General features: G+C 36.9%; 1 protein-coding gene across 2 annotated transcripts in view; it reads right to left on the reverse strand.

Annotated features, from left to right (window-relative positions):
* Positions 1-21,091, reverse strand: part of SGCZ (sarcoglycan zeta) — a gene marked incomplete at both ends in the record, with an annotated part of 464,568 nt that overhangs the window by 55,095 nt on the left and 388,382 nt on the right. Inside the window, one exon of one of the 2 annotated variants that reach the window (XM_080797026.1) lies at positions 8,562-8,684. The exons of the other annotated variant lie outside the window; for it this stretch is intronic. Within the exon in view, the coding sequence (XP_080653152.1) occupies positions 8,562-8,684 (123 nt within the window). The remainder of the gene's footprint in view (positions 1-8,561; positions 8,685-21,091) is intronic. 2 annotated transcript variants of the gene reach the window in all.

Below are 21,091 nucleotides of genomic sequence, written 5' to 3' on the forward strand. Positions count from 1 at the left end.
CACACCAGTACTTCCAGTCCAACAACACAGGATTAATTCTAGCTTTTCTCCTTTCCATATCTCTGCTACCCTTCTCAACGAGTGAGAAACTTATCTCCTCTAAATAAAAGGGTATCAGTATATTTAATGATTTGTCCAATCTCCTACCTGTATCCCATCTTAAAACCTGAAGGACCGCTATACCTCCCCGATGCCCTCCTCACGTGTGCTCTTGACCCTGCCATGCTTCCTTCCCAAGCTACACAGACACCATTCTTGGATTACCTCAAATGTCACTGACCTATTTTTCACCCTCCACATGCTGGCTCCTGCTGTACTGGTCTGTCTTTGCCCTTGGCCGCCCACCTTCTAGGAAGAAAGGAAGGAAGGAAGTTAGGAAAGAAAAAAGGAAGTTAGGAAGGAAGGAGGGTGGAAGGATGGCAGAAAAGAAGTATCTGTTCATCTGCTATCAGCCTCTCGGGTTACTTTTCTACAACGATAACTTTAGGCCTTTAACTGATTAAACAAATAGTTTAGACTCATTTCTACCCCTAATTCATGCAACACAAGTGTTTATTTTTTAACTTGGTTTCACCCCAGATTTTGTCCCCATCCAGCTCAGCAATATTGCCTCAGTCTCCAGATTCACCTCACCCATTAATGATCTGGACTTGATATTTGGGATTTCCTTGGTACTTCCAGTTGGAATTTCTCCATTGATTTTGACTTCACTCTTTTCACACAGCTCTATACATTCTGAGTTGCCTAAACAGAAAAATTTCCCACTATAATAACTCTGTGGAACTCAATCCTTGACTTCAAGCATTCTCAGTTGCAGACAGACGGAAAACTGAATGAGTTGACTGATCTAACTAGAGTGTGTATGTTGGAAAGAAATAAGAAAAATGTCATATTAAAATTTTTAAGAATCTTGATAATGGAAGTGAGGTTTCAGTTTAATAAAGTTGACAACAGGGAGTGAAGATATGGTCTTGATTTACTGAATGACATGATAGTAATGACTTTCAGAAAGTAGATATGTCAGAATTAAATGCCTGAAAGTCTTCTGCGATAGGTAAAATAGATAAAGGCAATTGCTGCATTGAAACAGGGCAAATTTAAGAGCCATTTTGAAGGGTGATACTGTCTAATGGATAATATATTAAAACTATGCATTTTTTTCTTTCTTTCCCTTTGAAGTTACATATTATAACTCTATATTACTACATCACTTCCTGTGGCAGAAATGGTTTTCTCGGTCAATCCATTCTTCCTTTATCAATAGAAATTTCCACCCAAAATTTTAAAAGAACATAGCCCAGTTAGAGCTTACATTTCTTTGCTACCCTTGCAGTCACATATAAGCATATGACTAAATTTTGGCTGATATAATATATAAGTGATGAGTGCTATTTCCAGGTTGGGATATTGTAAGAGGAGTCTTTTCATTCTGCTTCCTATTTTTCTCACTTCTGGAATGCAGAGATGATGGTATGTGACAGCCTCAGATTTATGGACAAGGGCAATATCATGCACTAGAGGCATACAGAGGTGTAGTTTCTAAGGAACATGTATCACTGGATGCCTCATAGAGCCTGTCTATGTCTGCATGGTTAAATGAGAGAGATGAACATTTTGAGAATACGACTAGTATTATCCATCCGTTATGAAAATACAACTAGTATTATCCATCTTCTTCTATCCTTTTTTCTATATTCTCTCGCAAAGTCTTCAAATATCTCCAAATATCCAGTGAAGTATACAGTTCTCCAGGTCTAATATTGAATAAGATTTTCACTTCACGTATTTTCACCTCTCTTGTTTTTTTTTTCATCCATTGTCTGATGTCTTTTATTTTTTTAAGTATTTAAAAAATATTAAGCAAATTAGAACAGTAATGATGTTTAAAAATTATTACATGGTGGCATTTATTAAATACCAGATTTGTACCAGGACTGGGCCTAAGTGATTTTCATATATATCTTTTACCTTCACCAAAAATCCTGGGTGGTAGGTGATTCTTATAATGCTCCTTTGAAGGAGAAGAAAAAAAGAAAAGTGGTTTCAACATTTATAATTCATATCTGTGTGTGGAGACTGTCATAACCCAATTCTTCTGCATTCAGACATCAAGACCAGTCATGGTTTGCAGCCTGTGCTTTTAAACTGTCTAGTTTCCTTTAATGTACAACTACCTGCTTGTTTACAAATAATATTTTTGTGTGTATTTTGTATAGTATTATTATTATTTTCGCCAAATGCACTTTTGCAATTTGGGTGGGTACAGTATACTTCAGGTTGCACTCAGGCTATCCGTTTGTTGTAAACCTCTCCAGTCAGCTGGTAGAAAATCTCCTGTGTTCTATGTGGTCAGTCTCCTGTGACTGTAAAATGTGCTCCTTGGTAGTACTCCCAGCTGTAGATCTACCAGCCTGAAAGCTTGCTCAAATCTGGGCAATAAAGCAATAAAATATCTGCAGTCTTATTTTCTCTAAGACATTCCCTCTGGATGTCATAATTGCTGTATATTGTACAAATATTTATACTTATGCAGCTGTATAACACTGAAATGAAAATTCAGCATAGAAAGAAAAAAAAAAAGGCTTAAAGAGATTCAGTCATTTGCATAGTATGGCAGGCAGAATAATGAGGCCCCCTACCAATATTGTTCTCATCCTAAACCCCGCAGACTGTGAATATGTTACATGACAAGAGGGATTTTACAGATGTAATTAGGGTTACTAATCAGTGACCTTAAAATAGGGAGATTATCCTGGATTATCCAGGTATCTGGGTAATGTAATAGGCAATGTAATCATATGAGCTATTAAAAGCAGATAATCTTTCTCCAGCTGTAGGCAGAAAAGGAAATTAGAGAGATACAACAGGAGGGAAAGTTAGAGGGATCTGAATCATGAGAGGAACTCACCCAGTGTTCTTGGAAGCAGGACACATGGAAAGCATGAGAAGGAATATGGGTCACCTTTAGGAGTAAATATCAGCTCCTGATTGACAGCCAGCAAAGAAACAATGAAACTGCAAGCAATTCCAGTAGACCATTTTCTATAAGTAACGTATTTTCAGCATGTCATCACAATATATAAGAAACCAGACTATTCGTTTACACAGTGGCGGGATAAATTATACTTTTAAGACATTCTGTGGATTTAAGGCCCGTAAGAAATTTAAACATCAGTGGAAAATTTTAAAACCAACACACACAGATGTTGATTCAAGCCCCCACTCCAACCTTTATAAAGGAGTTCTCTTCTTTTACAACTTCCTTTAGGTTTCTGTTACACAATTATAGGTTCAATAAGTTTTGCTTTAGTTAAAGTAGGAAACATTAAAACGAAAGCTTGGAAAAATACAGTTAAGTCATGGAGAGGACTGTCAGTAAGGTGCTCAGGGCAAATACCTTATTGTTTGAGAATGGCATGTTTCATTATTTATACACTTCAAAACCTGCAATCCTTTGTTACTTGGAGATTTGGCAGGGGAGATAGGTGGTACTAATCCTTAGCATCTCTAAAATCTGTATCATCAGTAATTCTAAAAGGCAACTAGAAAACAGAGTGATTTACCCAAGTCCACAGACTTGAAACGCCACACCTGAGACAATTAAGTGATTGCATATCACTTTTCTCAGCTCTCGGTTTAATCACATTTTTTCCGATGTTATTCAAACCAAGCGGCTCTGTCCTGTGGGCTGTGTGTTACCACATTCTTGGCATTGGACAGCTTGCAGGAACAATGGTCCTAGCTAATAGAAAGCTTGATTCCAAAGCTGACCTCCACACATTTAACAGACAAGAACAAGGACGTAGAAGACTAACTAATAAAAACAAACCAGGAAATATTGATTTCAACCCAGAAGCGTGGTGTTTAATTTAAAAGGCAGCTCTTCAGAAAATCCCTTCTTCCGTTGTCAAACAAGCACTGGAACTTGTCTATCTTTCCCATCATTCAGTTAGAACAGGGACGAGGCAGTGATATAGTCTTGGCTTTCAAGCAAACGTTAGGGCACAGGGTGGACGCAGGGTTGAGATTCACTATTTTTTTCAGATCGCCAGCTTTAATTTCTACTGCCTGAAAAAAAGGAGATATCCTTTCTCCTTATACATTTAGCTATTTTTCCTCTTTTCTCTCATAAACAAAACAGAGAGGTCTACGTCCAACCCATAGCATAAAATTTAACATCAAGGTAGCTTGCATGGCTGAAGTTTTTCACTTTATAAAGTCAAAGGACTTAGACTCCCTCTTTGTTTTCTAAGTTAATATACTACTTGGAATACAAATGAAAGTGCAGACTGCAGTTGATTGATTCTGCCTGAAAGCACTAAATTTAAGAGTCTTCTAAGTGTAAAGGTTTATATCTTTTATTTGTTTACCTGGTCTCAAAAGATAATTGCAGTAAGTGATATCTTAGACCAATATTAGGTCTCAAAAGATAACGGCAGTAAGGAGTATCTTTAACGAATTTTAATGAAAAGAAAGTTCTCAAGTATGCATATGCGAGCTAACGTGTAATGCTCTAATACATTTAGCCATGTACAGAGGATAGGTTAAATGTATTAGGTTAAATGTATAGGTTAAGGTCAAAGAAGTAGCTTCAAATTAAGATTTAAGCAAACAATTACTGAGCAACTCAAGTAATAACAAGAGTAAAAAATGACAAATTTTTGGCACGCGATTGCTTACCATGATGATGGGGTAATGAGGCGTGTTGTGGGTGTTCAGGTAGCCATTTGTGATTTTCCATCTATCCTCCTGCACCTTAGGAGTATGTGAACGTATTGGGTAAATCCCTGCTACTTTTTAAATAGAGTAAATGTAAATATCCTGAGCCTTGCTACAACTATGAATAATTTTAGTCATAAGTGATTTTGCCTCAGGTGTATAGACACATTGTCTAAATAAATTCATCCATTTCTGTCACCTTGGAAGAGAAGTCCATGTACAAAATGACACTGCTTATAAATTATAAAAAGCCAGAAAGAAATCAATTGTAATTCCAATGGCTATTGCTTAAATAGAAAATTTGTGCCACAAATTTAAAATTCTAGAATCAACCTCACACAGATCTCTTGTCACATGTAACTTTGAAGTCTTGTCAGCACAGCTACCTAATTTATATGAAGCACCCTGGAGTCCATGTCTCTTTGTAGTGTTATTTGTCAAATGATTCAAGCGCTGCCTCAAAGTGTATGTGAGTCTCTAATCAATCCCTGGGCCTTTAAATGGTATGCAATGCGACGCACAATTTTTTCCTGTAAGTATGTGAAATTCTAAATTATATTTGCCCTTGCTGTCTTTATTTTTCTTTATTTTGGAAGTATTGCAGGAAGGAAAAAAGCTACTGCACAGTAAATATTCAATATCCTGCTAAGGCAGAAAGGACCTAGCAGGAATTTGAGAGGGTGTGTGTATGCTTGTGTCTATGCGTGTCTGTGGGTAAACGGGCCCTTCTGTGAGAAACAAAATACAACTGGATCCTGGGGGAGTTTTAATCCAATTAAAATACTGCCAACTTAGCATTTCTTTGTTAATACCTGGAGCCTCTTGTACATACACACCAGGTTAGAAATTGGGGTTGCTTGTTACAGACACTCTCATTCCCTCATCTCAAGTGTTACACTTCAAACCCTTACAACAATTTTTGGCTGGATTCTGCCATCATTATATATCTGTGTTATTATTCAGGATCTTCTGAAATTATATTATAATTTATAATTATTTGATTATAATATAATCAAAATTATATTATTATTTTGGATCTTCTGGAAGCATATGGTACTGGCTCCTACTCTAAAATGGATTGATTTTCTGAGATAAAGGACAAAGATCAAAAGTAGTATGAAGAATAAATTCAAAGCTACGTGTATATGTTTGAGACAGAAAGAAATGGAAAAAGAGAACCAGAATGAAACATATGTATCTATCCACCTGCACATCCAGATAAACATACATGCATATACATACACCATGCATATGTCCAATGCACACATTCACATGTACACTGGGGGGAGGGGAGAGACTAAGTTAGCAGAGATGACTGCCTGAAGGCAGTTAACTGAAAAGAAGAACTCAGATTTTTCAGGGAACACTTTATAATTTAATAATTCCCATTAACAAACTAAGGATGGCAACCAGGCTACCAAGAAAAAGAGGAAAATAAAGATGAGTATCCATGTACCTCAAAGAAAAATTTAAAAACTAGTAACTGAATCTAATGTTGTAAAGACAGCATTTCACTGCAACTATTATGAGACAAGTCAACATAAGATCAGAGGAAGTTAAAATTCCATGAGTTCATAAAAACTGTCAAGAGCTCTATAACTTCCTGTCACTTACAAATGCAAAGTACTCAATGGGAATATCCAAATATGGATGAAATAATTTTTAGATAAGATATCTTAAAAGCTATCTTAGGATTAAAGCTGGTAATGAGTAGACACTACCAAGGTGAACGATTGTTAAATATTGAAATCACGTCTGCTTAATCACCCTGAGTGTATTTCTACCTGGGTTCCCTGCTTTCCCATCAACCAACAAATCAAATGTTAGCACCAAGGGCCCTAAAGTCAATGTCCTTTTCTATTTGTCTGTGCTCCGTGCCAACCAAAGCCCTCATGTGTTTTGTTTTGTCCCCTGCCCCCCCAGACTCAGGGCTTAGAAAGGTCAATTTTTGCCCCCCTGTGCGGCTTCCTTTCCTGACCTTTCCAAGGAAACTGAACAAACAAAAGGAGATGAGGCAGTTGGGCAGTCATGGGGGACACTTCAAACACCAACCCAATGGTGCAGGCTCCAGTTACTCCACAGAATATCCCATAAGAGAAAGGAAGCTGTGGGAGTCAGTAGGGATGATGCTAGTGGGTTGTTATCTGGGCCAAAGAGGCCCAGTGAGGATCCCCATTGAACTATGTTTGTTGAGGGGCATCTCCCTCTTGATTTCCACTCAGGTCATGATCTCAGAGTCGTGAGATCAAGCCCTGTGTTAGGCTCTGCCCTGGGTGTGAAGCTTGATAAGATGCTCTCTCTGCCCCTGTCCCCCATGCCTCCCACCCTCTCTCTCTCTATCTCTCTCTCTGAAAAAAAAATTATCTTTGTTGAATTTCAGTACCATTTAGTAGTACAACTTTCTTGAAATACACATAAGTCCTCAAGTCTGGAACATTAACAATATTAATATTATCTTTATTAATAAATATAAAGAGCTGACTATTACAATGTCTTCATTATGTGCTGGAAATATTCTAAACACACACATGTACACATAGGTGTGCACACATACACTGGTATAACTTGAATACTAAAGTTACCATCACCATCTCAATCATTTAGATGAAGGAAAATTGGAGGCATAGGGTTTACTTAAATATTGAATGGTAGAGGCAGGATTCAACTCTAACAGCCTGAGACTATAGGCCAATTTCTACATTACCTATTCTCACATGGCCCACAGGGTTCAGTAGGACTTAAATAGATAGGATAGATATCCCATGAGCCTCTCCTAAACTCAAATTTGGGAAACACTAGGTCAAGCTTATTTCACTTTTTTTTTTTTTTTTTAATGTAGGCCTCTTTGGGTATTTTAAAAATGTTATTGAAATTACATGTATTATGATTGCAAATCAAGTAATTCAAAGAGATTGTGCTTAAAATAGTCTTCATAAAATCTTTCCCCGCTCTCACCCTTGCTTTTAACTTTGATTTCTGCTTTTGTTTTTGCTTCTTAATTTCAGTTGGTGATTGACTTTTTAATAGCTCCAATATTAGAATAATGACTTTAACAACTCCTAAATAATATGTGGATGGCACTATTCCTTTTTAAATTTATTTATATTTTTATTTTTTTAAAGATTTTATTTATTTATTTGAGAGAGAGAGAAAGAGAGCGTGAGCACAAGCATGGGGGAGGAGCAGAGGGGAGGGAGAAGCATACTCCCTACTGAGCAGGGAGCCCGACGTAGGCCAATTCCAAGACCCCAGGATCATACCTGAGCCAAAGCAGATGCTTAACCGACTGAGCCACCCTGTCACCCCAGGATAGCACTCTTTCTTGATATATACACTTTTGAGAATAATTATAAGCCAAAGAAGATAATTGTGTTTACTTATAACTTTCCCCCTACTTCATTCTACAGTTGATACTTACATTTTAGTTCTTCTTTTGCATATCTTCTACTTCTAAATGATACTTCTAAATTTTAATTGTCTATCACCTTGATTTAGCTTTTCTCACGATCTGCACCCCACTTTTTCTTCTGCTCTGCGGACCCACTTTCCTCCTCCTATCCTCCTCCCCCCCCCCCCCCCCCCCCCCGCCTAGGACACACAGCTTTACTTTTATATCATGAAGACAGTGATTATATTGCTTCACAGTGTTTACATTGTCTTCGGCCACCACAACCAGTTGTCTTCTATTTGAAGACTCCTGGGAAATCCAATGGTGTGAGATCATGTTATTACGGGCACTCAACTTTCGGCATTGGGGATCGTACATCTTATAACGTAGTTCTTGTTCAGTTCCATATTCTTTCAAGAAGTAAACAATGTTCCAAGACCTCAAACCACAGTACCTGTAACTTTGAGTTTCTCAGCCCCAATGGTAATCTCATCTTCATCTGCAGAGAACAGCACCCTGCCATCTTCACTCGCTCTCACTTCAAATCTTTTACACTGAGCCTCCACAGCCTCAGCTCCTACGGTCAGAGGAAAGGTTTAAAAATGAAACTGGTAAGCAGGAAACTATCAACATATAGATAGATAGATAGATATAGAGATAGATAAATATATATATTAGAAAAAGGGAGAAACAGATATATTATTTAGTTATTTAATCTCTTCAGTATGTTTTACACCTGAGTTAATATTTTTAAATTGTTATCCTCTCCAGTAGGCTAAGTTGGTACCGTTTGCTGGGCTAGGACAGTCGGGCATACATCTGACCTCTAAATGCTTGACATCATCCTAATAAGGTTTTTATGTTTAGTTAATTTAAAAAAAAAAGCTTTTGCATATACGCAAGGAGAAATGATGTCTGCTTTGTACTTGGTTATTGCCTGAAAACTTAGCTTTATACCTAGTACATGCTAAATGCTCAATAAATACTTGTAGACAGAATGACTCCCATGTTCTTTCTGTAAGCAGACAACAGTCCCCATGCTTGCTACATCACAAGGTACTTGTGAAGCATTACACAGCTGTGAACCTTCAGCTACTCTACATTTCATATGTGCTAATATTGTAATTTGTTCACCCCTGATTATCACTGAATGCGAATGCATTTTACAGTTGATCTTGCAAAAAAATTGTTTTTAGTCCTCCCCAATGTATCTCCTCATCAATAACTTTCTTGATTTATTAAAATACAGTAATCAATAAATATAGTTATACCATGGAATTGGATATCTGTTTCTGATTTTATTGGACAATTTTGCATATTAATCCATCTACAAATCACAAAGGCAGTTCCATATTTGGAAAACATGATTAATTTGTGAGTTTGAAGGGCTTTGACAAGAAAATCAAACTGGTCAGAGGGCGAGGAATTGCTATTTCCATAATAGCAATTTATTTCACTTGGCACAACGCATTTGGCATATGCTACATCTTCCCCTCCTACTGAGATCCGGAGAATCTCTCTTCTGCTATCTACATCAAAAACTCTTATCAGATACAGTCCAGCCCAGCCGGGGACTAGACACATCCCACTTGTGCATACCTCTTTTCATTTACTTTACATATGCTATGAGCTGAATGTTTGTGTCTGCCAAAAACTCCTATGTTGATATCCATGCCCACGTGTGATGGTATTAGGAAAGCTGGTCTTTGGGAGGTGATTAGGTCCTGAGGGTGGAGGCTCACGAATGGAATTAGTGACCTTGTAAGTCTGTCTTTTCCCTCTCCGCAATCTGCCAAGTCAGGACCCAGTGAGAAACCAGGTATGCACAGATGGGGAAGCAGCCTCTCACCAGACGCTGGGTATGTTAGTGCCTTGCGGTTGGGATTTCCAGTATATAAAGCTGTGAGAAATCAATTTCTGCTGTTTAACCCCATCCCCCACTCCCCCAGTTTTTGGTATTTTGTTACAGCAGCCCAAACACACAGAGACAATGTACTATCATTATTCTTTAAATATATGACCGCTAGGAATTCAAAACATAAGATCATCTTTGTATCCCAAAATTTCCTCCAAATTTAAAATTGAGTCTTATTTCTAGGGGTACTTAGGGTAAGAAGTTAGATAGGTGAAGGAATACCAGCCATACGCTTCCTGTCCCTTTCCGTGGCTCTCAACCCCATCTCAGCACTGCTCCCAGTTCTAGCCTATGGGCTTATGTATCTTACATCCCCACACCATCATAGCTTCTGAGGGGCACTTAACAAGAGGAAAGTATTAATTCCAAACTCTGATAATATGTGGGATAATTTCTCTGAAAACAAGATGTATATTTTTCTTATAATATAAGAAACTACATGTTTTCAGGTTCACATAGAAAATTTTAAAACTATGACAATGTTAAGTCAGATAAAACTGATGTTAACCTTGCAGGCTGTCAAGCTCAAAATAGTATGAATAGTACTTTAACGTCTGTTATATTTTTTTAAGCAAAGCACTTTTCTTATGAAATCTAATGACAATATTGGAGAAACCATGGAAGACCTACTGTTCTTGGTGACAGTTATTGCCTTTGATCTGGCAAACATGATTTAAGCAGACTGTATTCACTTGAGTGTGTCATCTGCTAATCATGATCTTACCTTCCTGTATTATGCTTTTAATCTTTAAACCAGAGTAACCCACTGGGTGATGTTCAAAAAACTATGCTTGGGGCTGGTGTGTTGATAAATGTGACTTCTAAGTTTGGAGGCTTCTACGTCTCAATCTTCAAGGCGCTCAGACATACACTAAATCTGAACTCCCTAAAAGATATCCTAGATATTATTCATATAAAACCTTAACTTGTACAGCATGTGGTTATCTTCAAATATACTTACTTATTGGGTAAATTGATCCACAAAATATATCAGTGACTTTAATGACACTGAAGTGCATTAGATCACTATACGTATATAATATTTATAATATATACACACACATGCTATGTATGGTCACAAATTTATAAGACTTCTCGGCAAAACATTTAATCTCATTATATCGAAGATACTTTATTAACATAAACATGCTATACTGTGTGTCACATAAACAAGTAGAAATATAAGCAGAGTACCTGGATATGGCAAAGTCAGTTGAAATCTTAATTCATTAAATTTAAATAAACAAAAGCCAATAAACAAGTAAAATATATGCACACCTGGAATAAAAAAATGCATCTAGGGCATAAATAAATGCATGCAGAAACATTCAATTAAAAATAGATATATAAATTAATACTGCAGACTACACTTTATTCAATGTATTAATAAAATTTCAGAAGGCAAAACTGTAAGCAATTAACAATACGTTGGCCGTAAATATTTTAAATCAGAAAATAATTTTGAATATGTTGTGCTTCTGTACATTGCTTTTCTGCAAATAGCAAATAGTAAATGCACCTAATTAGACACATATTGCATTGTTGTGAATATTTATGTTTAAAGTTAATGCATTAGGCTATATGAAATTGAATTTATTATGTCATAACATATTTCATGTTGTCTTATTCTATTTTTCATGTTCCCAGCTTCACATATTTGCTAGGTGAGGTCAACTCAGGATTCAGTTGATCAGAGGGGCAATAACGCTCAGTTCCATTTTTTCTCAACCAGCAATGCTTACAGAGTTGCAGGAAAGCAATATGCCTGATGACTCTGCATAAGGAGTTCTGATTCCTTTGCAAATAGATCGTGGGAGATAGGGCTATCTGGGCTGTTCTGTATTTTACTAGTCATCTTAAATTTTTAAGATTTTTTTTAAAAGATTTTATTTATTTATTTGAGAGAGAGAGAAAGAGAGAGAGCACAAGCAGAGGGAGGGGTAGAATGAGAGGGAGAAATAGGCTCCCCCTTGACCAGGGACCCTGAAGACACAGAGCTCCTTTCCAGGACCCTGAGATCATGACCTGAGCCAAAGGCAGACGCTTAACTGACTGAGCCACCCAGGCACCCCTTTACAAGTCATCTTAAACACTAACTTGCTAAAATCGCAAGACTAAATGCTTCCTTAAGATCATCTGAGGAAGTTTATGTTAACAGCTTCAAAATCAAACAAAGAGCAGTCAGGGATAAAATAAGTAAAGAGAATTGGCAGGAAAAAGAGAGAAAACGTAAGCCAAAACACAGTTTCCACAAAAGGGTTGAAGTATTCAATATATATCTAAATATTTTCTCTAGTTTGCTTAATGTTCTGTATATATTTCTTAAAAGCAAACAAACAAAGCAACAACAAAGCTAATTTCTTTTCTCCTCCGAGATGGCTCCATTGCCTTTTTGGAACATGCACATTTCTTACAGTCATATTCAGTAGCCAAAGGCATATCTGCTGACAAACAGAGAGGCTCCAGTAATTTATCTGTCTTTGCATTTTCTACATTAAATCAGTCAAATACATGAATTGGAAAATTTTCTCCAATAAAAATCTCTACAGGGGCTCAAACAATATATTTCCATGGGGCCTCTTGGTACTATTTAGTCCTAATTTAAAGAAAACAAGGCAAAGATCAAAATGGATATGTCTAATTATCTCTGGTGTGTTTTCCTCAAGCATATCATGATGGATCTTTCTTCCCATATAACTCTGATTTTACACGTTGTCAATATTTTCAAGGTCTTGGAGAAGAGTATTATTAAAAGATTAGAAATTCCCACAAGAAAAACAAAAACAAGAGTCAATAGAGTCAACTAAATTCAGAGTTCTGAAATTCCTGTTTTAGAATTACCATGGGCCCCCAACAAACAAAAACAAAGAAGCTGAAACAAAACAAAAGAAGCTACTTACATGAAATATAAATATAAATAAGCATTGTACTTTATTTTACACCACTACGTATGTCATTAAAAACTCTCATGTTGAATGTTTTCCCTGAGTGTACTTAGGGAGAGAAGAAGAAGGAGCAGAATGAGGGAAAGGTTACAGGGGCCAGGCTGGGGGGCTTATCTTGGAACAAGAGCTCCTGAGCCTTTCGCAATTGCAATCTACACTGGATCCGGTCAGAGATTAGCAGCACACCCTGTCTCCACAACTTACCCCTCCAACCACAGGAACTGATTTGTGTTTTGGAAGTGGAGGAGTAGCCATTTTTTCTCCAGCAAATAAGGTAGCTCTAGGAACCCTGAGGTTACATTCCCTACCTGGGCCTTCCTACCGTCCTGTGTCTAGACCACTGCCTTGTACACAGTAATTCCTCAATAAAAGTTCATTTTTACAAAACAAATGAGTTAAAGGGGAAGGGAAAAAAAAAAAGAGGGAGGGAGGCAAACTAAGAAACAGACTTTTAACTCCAGAGAACAAACTGATGGTTTCCAGAGGGGATGGGGGATGGGTGAAACAGGTGATGGGGATGAAGGAGGGCACTGGTGATGAGCACCAGGTGTTGTGTGAGGTGTTGAATCAGTATATTGTACACCTGAAACTACTATTACACTGAATGTTAACGACCTGGAATTTCCACCATTTGTACTTTTATGCCTTCTTTATCACTCCCTTGCCCATCTATACCATAGCTATGATCATATACTACTGCTTTCCATCTTCTTTCTAAAAACGATATGAAAATCTTCTACACATACCAATTGTATACATGTTGTTACCCACCACCTGGCTGAAGAAATAGTTATTACCAACACAAGTCTTCAGCATAATCTCATCTTCAGCATAATCACATGCCCCTCATCCTTGGTGAGTTCTAGATGTCAACCTTATCGTGAAATGAATTTTTATCACTTCCATCTTGTAACTTTATTATTTATGGATATACACACACACACATATGTATACAAACACATAACTTTACAGTACTTGCATTTTTCAGTGACTAGGTTTTTTCACACAGTATTAGGTTTGTGAGATTTATCTGTTTTGATACATTGGCTTTCATTTACTCACCTTCATCACTATTGTCTATTACATGGATATACCAGTTAGTGATCCATTTTCTACTGGTAACCTTATAGGTTTCTAGACTGTCAGAGTCAGTAACGATGCTATGAAAGTTTTTCCTACAAGTCTCCTTCTACACTCGAGCAATCCTAGAGCTGATGCTTGGGTGTGAAATGGCTGGATCACAGAGAATGTACTTCAAATTTACTAGATAATAAAAAGCTGCTTTCCAAACTGGTTGTATCCTGCCAATAGAGTATGAGAGTTTTGCAGTTCTACATCCTTGTCAACACTCAGAGTTATTAGACTTTGCAATTTTTGCCAGTCTGAGTTCCTAGAAGGTATGCCACAGTGGTTTCAATTTAGAATTCCTTGACTACCGTTGGAGTAAATATCTTTTTTATGCCACTGCTCCTCAGTCTTCTTTACTGACAGTATATTCCCCACAGTCAGAACATGGGGACATGTAGGCTGACTCTCTGTCTAGAAGTGGTACAGTTCTCATAGGGATATTATTCTCTCCAACCAAAGCAATTAATTCAGACACAAATGTGTGACTCACTCTCCTGATTTTTGCTCTACATTTTGAAAAAGAGGCACGTTTTTCTTTTTGGATCACAGGTGCTCGGTATGATAAAAATTTAAGCTTTTAAGGCTAGCTATCAGCCCACCAGTGAAAAGGGGGGAGAAAAGTAGGAGAATGAGAAGAACATAGAGCCAAACCTGAAACTATTGTTTAAACGGCTCAGTCCATCCCTACGACCCAGCAATTGCACTACTGGATATTTACCCTAAAGATACAAATGTAGTGATCCGAAGGGGCATGTGCACCCAAATGTTTATAGCAGCAATGTCCACAATAGCCAAATGATGGAAAGAACGTAGATGTCCATCAACAGATGAATGGATAAAGAAGATGTGGTATATATACACAATGGAATACTATGCAGCCATCAAAAGAAACGAAATCTTGCCATTTGCGATGACGTGGATGGAACTAGAGGGTATTATGCTGAGCGAAATAAGTCAATCAGAGTAAGACAATTATCATATGATCTCCCTAATATGAGGAAGTTGGGAGGCAAAGTGGTGGGTTTGGAGGGTAGGGAAGGAAAAAATGAAACAAGATGGGATCGGGAGGGAGACAAACCATAACAGACTCTTAATCTTACAAAACAAACTGAGGCTTTCTGGGGGGTGGAGGGTAAGGAGAGGGTGGTTGGGTTATGGACATTGGGGAGGGTATGTGCTATGGTAAGTGCTGTGAAGTGTGTAAACCTGGCAATTCACAGACCTGTACCCCTGGGGCTAATAATACATTATATGTTAATTAAAAAAACAATTCTGGAAATTTTTTACAAAATGGCTCAATCCAGTCAGAGACAAAGTCATGTAGCCCTGGCCTTGCCTAATATATGAGTCAATAAATTACTCATCCACCCCACTGACAGTGAGGAGAACATAATTCTGAATCGAGTTTCTTTTTGCATTGTTTTCACTTTTTCTGTATTTTCTTCTTTGTTTCCATGTATCCTTCTCTCTCTCCCTCTCTATCATGCTTATATTTATTAAACAGAAGTTAGAAAATCTTCCACAAACACTGCACCACCACCACACACACACACATCATTAGAGTATAATTAAAAGGTAAAAAAAAAATATGCTCTAGGACTTTTTGGGGAGGGATGCCATAATATCCTGAGGCAAATTCTCTTATAGCCTTTGCATTGAGCAAACTAAATTTCTACTTAGACAATTTCAAAACTAGCCTTAATGGTATAAATGTTATCTTTTATACTTGTCTTTTTTGGTGATTTATAATCATATAATAATAATGTTAATTAATTAATCATGATCATTACCTGGTATGACTCCCTTGCCAGCCATTTCATAAATTATTACGGTATTTTCTCCTGGTCCTGGCCTCTGTGCATTTTGACAGGATGAGGTAAAATATGTCTTTATTCCACTTTTGTTGGCAATGTTGTCTAAGAGGAGTGAAAGCATACATCTTTGACTTGTTATTTTGTTTAAGGGGACCAGTTGAAGAGCATATGCATAAAATATTCTGTTTTTTGTATACTATGCAAACATAAAATTATGGCATTTCAAAACTGTGGATGGCACAAAGTTGGTGAGTGAGATATTATTCTCTAAAACTTTTTATGTATCAGAGTCATTTGTTCTTTTAATTTATAAAGGAAAAAATAGAAACAAAAAATGCATGTTGCATGCAGTGAAAAAAATACTATCTGATAGAATTACTTATGAGTAGAATCAGTGAATACTTAAGTAATGAGAAGAGACTGCTTACAACTACATTTGTGGTAAGTTGCTTTTATGAGAGAGAAGAAAACAAATTCTTAATGTTCTCTGGTAATCTCTCATTGCTCAATTTTTCAGCAGACATTAGTCATGTCCAAAATGATGCAACATAATTTATGGAAGAACATGAGAGTTGAAAAGCCATTTCTTAATAATATCGAACTAAAATTTTTCCCATTGCAGCCTATTACTTTTTAACATAAGTTTCATAAGAACAACAACTAACTTCTCAGAATTTTTCCCTCTTTCTTGTCAGCTTGTCCTGGACTTCTGCTACATTTTGACACATCTACCAGTATAATTTCATGGAACTCCTTAATCCTTTTAATTTTTTTCTTTCTAAAATGTATTCTCTTTCAAATAACAATTAACATGTGTATCCGTGTTACACATCAACACAAGCATAAAAAAGTGAGTTGGTGCAAACAGTTTTCTAATATATTTTTATGCAATTTCTCCCTAAATTATATGTAATATAACTTGTTTGTGGCAGTTTAATTCTGCAGATGTATTCAGCTAATAATGTAATCTCATGGTACCAATTAAGTATAAATTTCTTGCCAAATTTTGAGATTATTTTTTCTCTGTTTTTAAGAACATCCAACTTTAACAATTAATTTATCACCTAAATATCATAGTGAAAGTCACCATAACAGTATATGTATTTACTTTTCTAATGTAAGAGAATGTACACAGAAACCATTCCAGACAGAGAATTGTATTCTTGAAAATGTCATGAAAAGGTAACCACCTTCTCTACAGAGTAGCATTAGCATATTTATTTATACTACCTGCTAATACTTTAAAAAATATTTTATTTATTCATTTATGAGAGAGAGAGAAAAAAAGAGAACATGAGTGGGGAGAAGGAGCGGAGCCAGAGAGAGAAGCAGACTCTCCACTGAGCAGGAAGCCTAATGCAGGACTAGATCCCAGGACCCTGAGATCATGACCTGAACCAAAATCAGACACATAACCAACGAGCCACCCAGATGCCCCTACCTGCTAACATGTTTTAGTAAGAATATTTGAGGTGTGCTTATTGCTACTTAGTTTTTACATAAAAATTGTTTCATATTCCTCTTAATATTAGGTAGATTGACTCTGAATTTCCTTTAGTGGGAATTTGTTTTTAGTGTTATAAATCAATTACCTGAGCACCACACAAGAATAACTTCAAGATGAACAATTTAAAAAATCTATAAAATGGTTTTTATTATAATCTGATCATTTTTTAAAAATTCTTATTTATTTATTTGACAGATAGAGATCACAAGTAGGGACAGAGAGAGAGGAGGAAGGAGGCTCCCCGTTGAGCAGAGAGCCCGATGTGGGGCTCGATCCCGGGACCCTGAGATCATGACCTGAGCTGAAGGCAGAAGCTTTAACCCACTGAGCCACCCAGGTGCCCAATCTGATCATTTTAAATATTGTTAGGCAACTGTGCATTATTGTTGATTTGTTATAGCTAATGCACATTTTTATGATTACATGGAATTCTTAGAATTGCTTGCATTGAAAAGCATTATTTCTGATTCCCAAAGCAGCATCAGACTTGGGTTTCTGAAAATATGACCAAATGGGGCACTTGGGTTAAAGGTCTTCCATCAGAAAAATCTGGTCTATAATCCCATAAAACAATTCCTCAAATTAGAGTGCCTTAGCCCAGCAAATGCCTGTTTCTTGTTCATGCTTGTTTCCAGCAAGATTCAGCAGGATGCTATAATCACAATAGTCACTCAGGGACCAAGTGACAAAAGCTCCTTCTCAACACTTGCCTTCAAAGCTGTGGCAACAAGAGAAAAGGATCTGGCAAACTTAGAACTGCCATTTAACTTTCACTTAGAAGTAATACATCATTTTATTTTATTGGCCAATGAAGGTGATATCACCAAGTCTGTTCCCAAATAAGTAGGAATTTATAATATTTAATCTGATGTTCGCCTCTAAATACAAAACTGGCAACATCCAATCCCCAGCTTTGCCAAATGCCTGGCTACTAAGCAGGAGCGCCGCTCAGAAGGAAACTTACCATTGTCCCCTCTTCCAGTTGTAGTTCAGAGATTTTACCCAAGAAGAGAAATGGGCTATAGAACAGAGAACTGAAGCTCTTCCCAAGGAAGATTTTATTTGCATAACAGTTGGAGAAAGTTCAAACCTAAGGCTGCACTCAAAAACAATGCAGCTGTGGTGAAAGTAATTAAGAGAAGACCAAAGGCTTTATCAGAGACATAAGCTAAACCATAGTCCTTGAAACAATTTATGCTCCATGACAATATATAAAACAATATGGCAATCAACGAGAAATTAGTATAGCTTATTAGCAGGGTGTGATCAAGGAAAGAGGTCATTGCACTGCTAAGATGACTGTTATCCCTGGTGGCCATGTGCACGCTCAGGGGTACACTCTCTTGGGAACTTCACAAGCTTTAAACTGAGGGGTGGGGTATGGACAGAGAGTAAGAATAGACTTTGATAGAATAATCCAGTCAGTTACTAAAGAAATAAGCAAGCAAATAATGATAACAAGTCCTGAGGGTGATGGTGGAGGACCAATACCCAAACTTGCTACAATATATTACTTATATATAATATATATACTTATTAATACTTGAAAAGTATTACTTATATATAATACTTTCCAATTTTCCACAAAAAAATTATGACATGCAAAGAGAGAGGGAAGTCCGACCCACAGATGATAAATATTAGGCACTAGAAACTGCTCGTGAAAATGATCCCGTCACATTTAACAGACTAGGGTTTCAAATGGCTGCTTAAAGTAGCCAGTATACACACACTAAAAAAACTACAGGAAACTGAACTGTATTTAAAGAATTAAATGAAAGTGTAATAAAATATTTCATCAAATAAAGACTATCAATACAGATAGAGAAGTTGTAAAAGAAGCAAACGAAAATTCTGAAGCTTAGAAGTATAATAACTGAATGAAAAATTCACTCCACAGTAGATCTGAACTAGCAGAAGAAAGAATTAGTAATTTTTTAAAAGATTTTATTTATTCTCTTGACAGACAGAGATCACAAGTAGGCAGAGAGGCAGGCAGAGAGAGAGAGGAGGAAGCAGGCTCCCCGCTGAGCAGAGAGACCAATGCGGGGCTCCATCCCAGGATCCTGGGATCATGACCTGAGCCGAAGGCAGAGGCTTTAACCCACTGAGCCACCCAGGCGCCCAAAGAATTAGCAATTTTAAGGAGAAATAAAACCTATAAAATCTAATAGCAGAGGGGGAAAAGAATGAAGAAAAATGAACAGAGCCTCGAGAGCAACGTGAACATCACTAAACACAGGTACGTGTGTAATAGAAATGCTAGAAACAGATGAATAAGAGAAAAGAACAGAAAACACACCTTAAGAAAAAAATACCTGAAAACTTCCTAAAATGTTTTGAAAAACAATAACCTATACATCCAGGAAGCTTAATGAACTCCAGACAAGATACACAGAAAAAGATCCACATTCAGACACATTGCAGTAGACATGAGGAGAGCCGAAGACAATTAGAAACCTTGAAAACAGCAAGAGAAAAACGGCCCATGAGTTTCAAGGAAGCCCGAAAGGTTACCAACTGCCTTCTCTCAAACAATGGAGAAGCTTTCTTACACTTTTTTCTACTTTGGCTCTTGTTGTCCTGCCTCTCAGTGTCTCCTCCACGTGTAAATCAGAGTCACATCTTCAAAATGAAAATCAGACCATGTGACTCATCTACTCAAATCCCCTCAAGATATTCAGAATGCATCTTATCTTTTCCACTCTCAGGACTTCTAACTCCTGCTTTCTTCATAATGGTCCTTCTGCCATTTCTTAAACACCCTGATTTTGTTAAACACACAGGTTTTTACACTTTTCCTTTCTTCTACCTGCCCTGCTCTATTTGGCCAGACCATGCTGTGTTTTGCTCATAACTGTATTTGGTTTCCTAAGAGTTATTGCCTCAAATAGCTCATCCTTGACCATTCCCTGAAGTGGCACCATTCCTTCTCTTCCTCCTCTGTCTTATCTGCAGAAACTCACCACACCCTTCACATGATTGGAAGCCTTACCCCACCATTTTATCTCAAATAATCTTGTTCCTACCTTCATTTTCTTCCACTTGAACTTAATTTTTCTTCTTAACACTTTTGGTTGCTTGTTTATTTTCTGAAAACCTCACTATAATATAAGCTACCGTGGTTTAAGGATTTATACCTATCTGGTTCACGTCTGAAGCTTTAGTAATTAAGCAGTTTCTCACCTATTAGTGGTGTTCAAGTATTTCTGGCATAGAAATTTGATTATTGATTTAATAACCTTATTTAATTTTCACCTCAATAAACGTTTCAAGAACTAACATCTAGTGTCTTTATCATCTAAATAAATGCCTCATAGTCTGCTTAAATCTATTTTTTTCACGTTATCTCTAATAGTCTAAGATTGCACTTTTGGCTTTTGGCTTCTTTCATGGTCTATTTCAATTCTGTCTTTCCTCCCCTTCTATGTAAACATGGCTATGTGACCTGCCTCACCTAATAATATGAAACTCTTAATATAGATTTATGGTATACATATTGATAGGAGTATATTTCAAGTTCCTTACAAGTATGTGAACATTGATTATGCAGCTACTATATGCTCACATTTGTTTGGAAGCCATCTTGAGTGTGGTTTGATGAAAAACTGCGTACTCTGAAGAAAAAAAAACCTCACAAAAATTAAGCTATAGGCTTCTTCCACAAATAAAAAA

Source organism: Martes martes, assembly GCF_963455335.1.
Source record: "Martes martes genome assembly, chromosome: 2".
NCBI lineage: Eukaryota > Metazoa > Chordata > Mammalia > Carnivora > Mustelidae > Martes > Martes martes.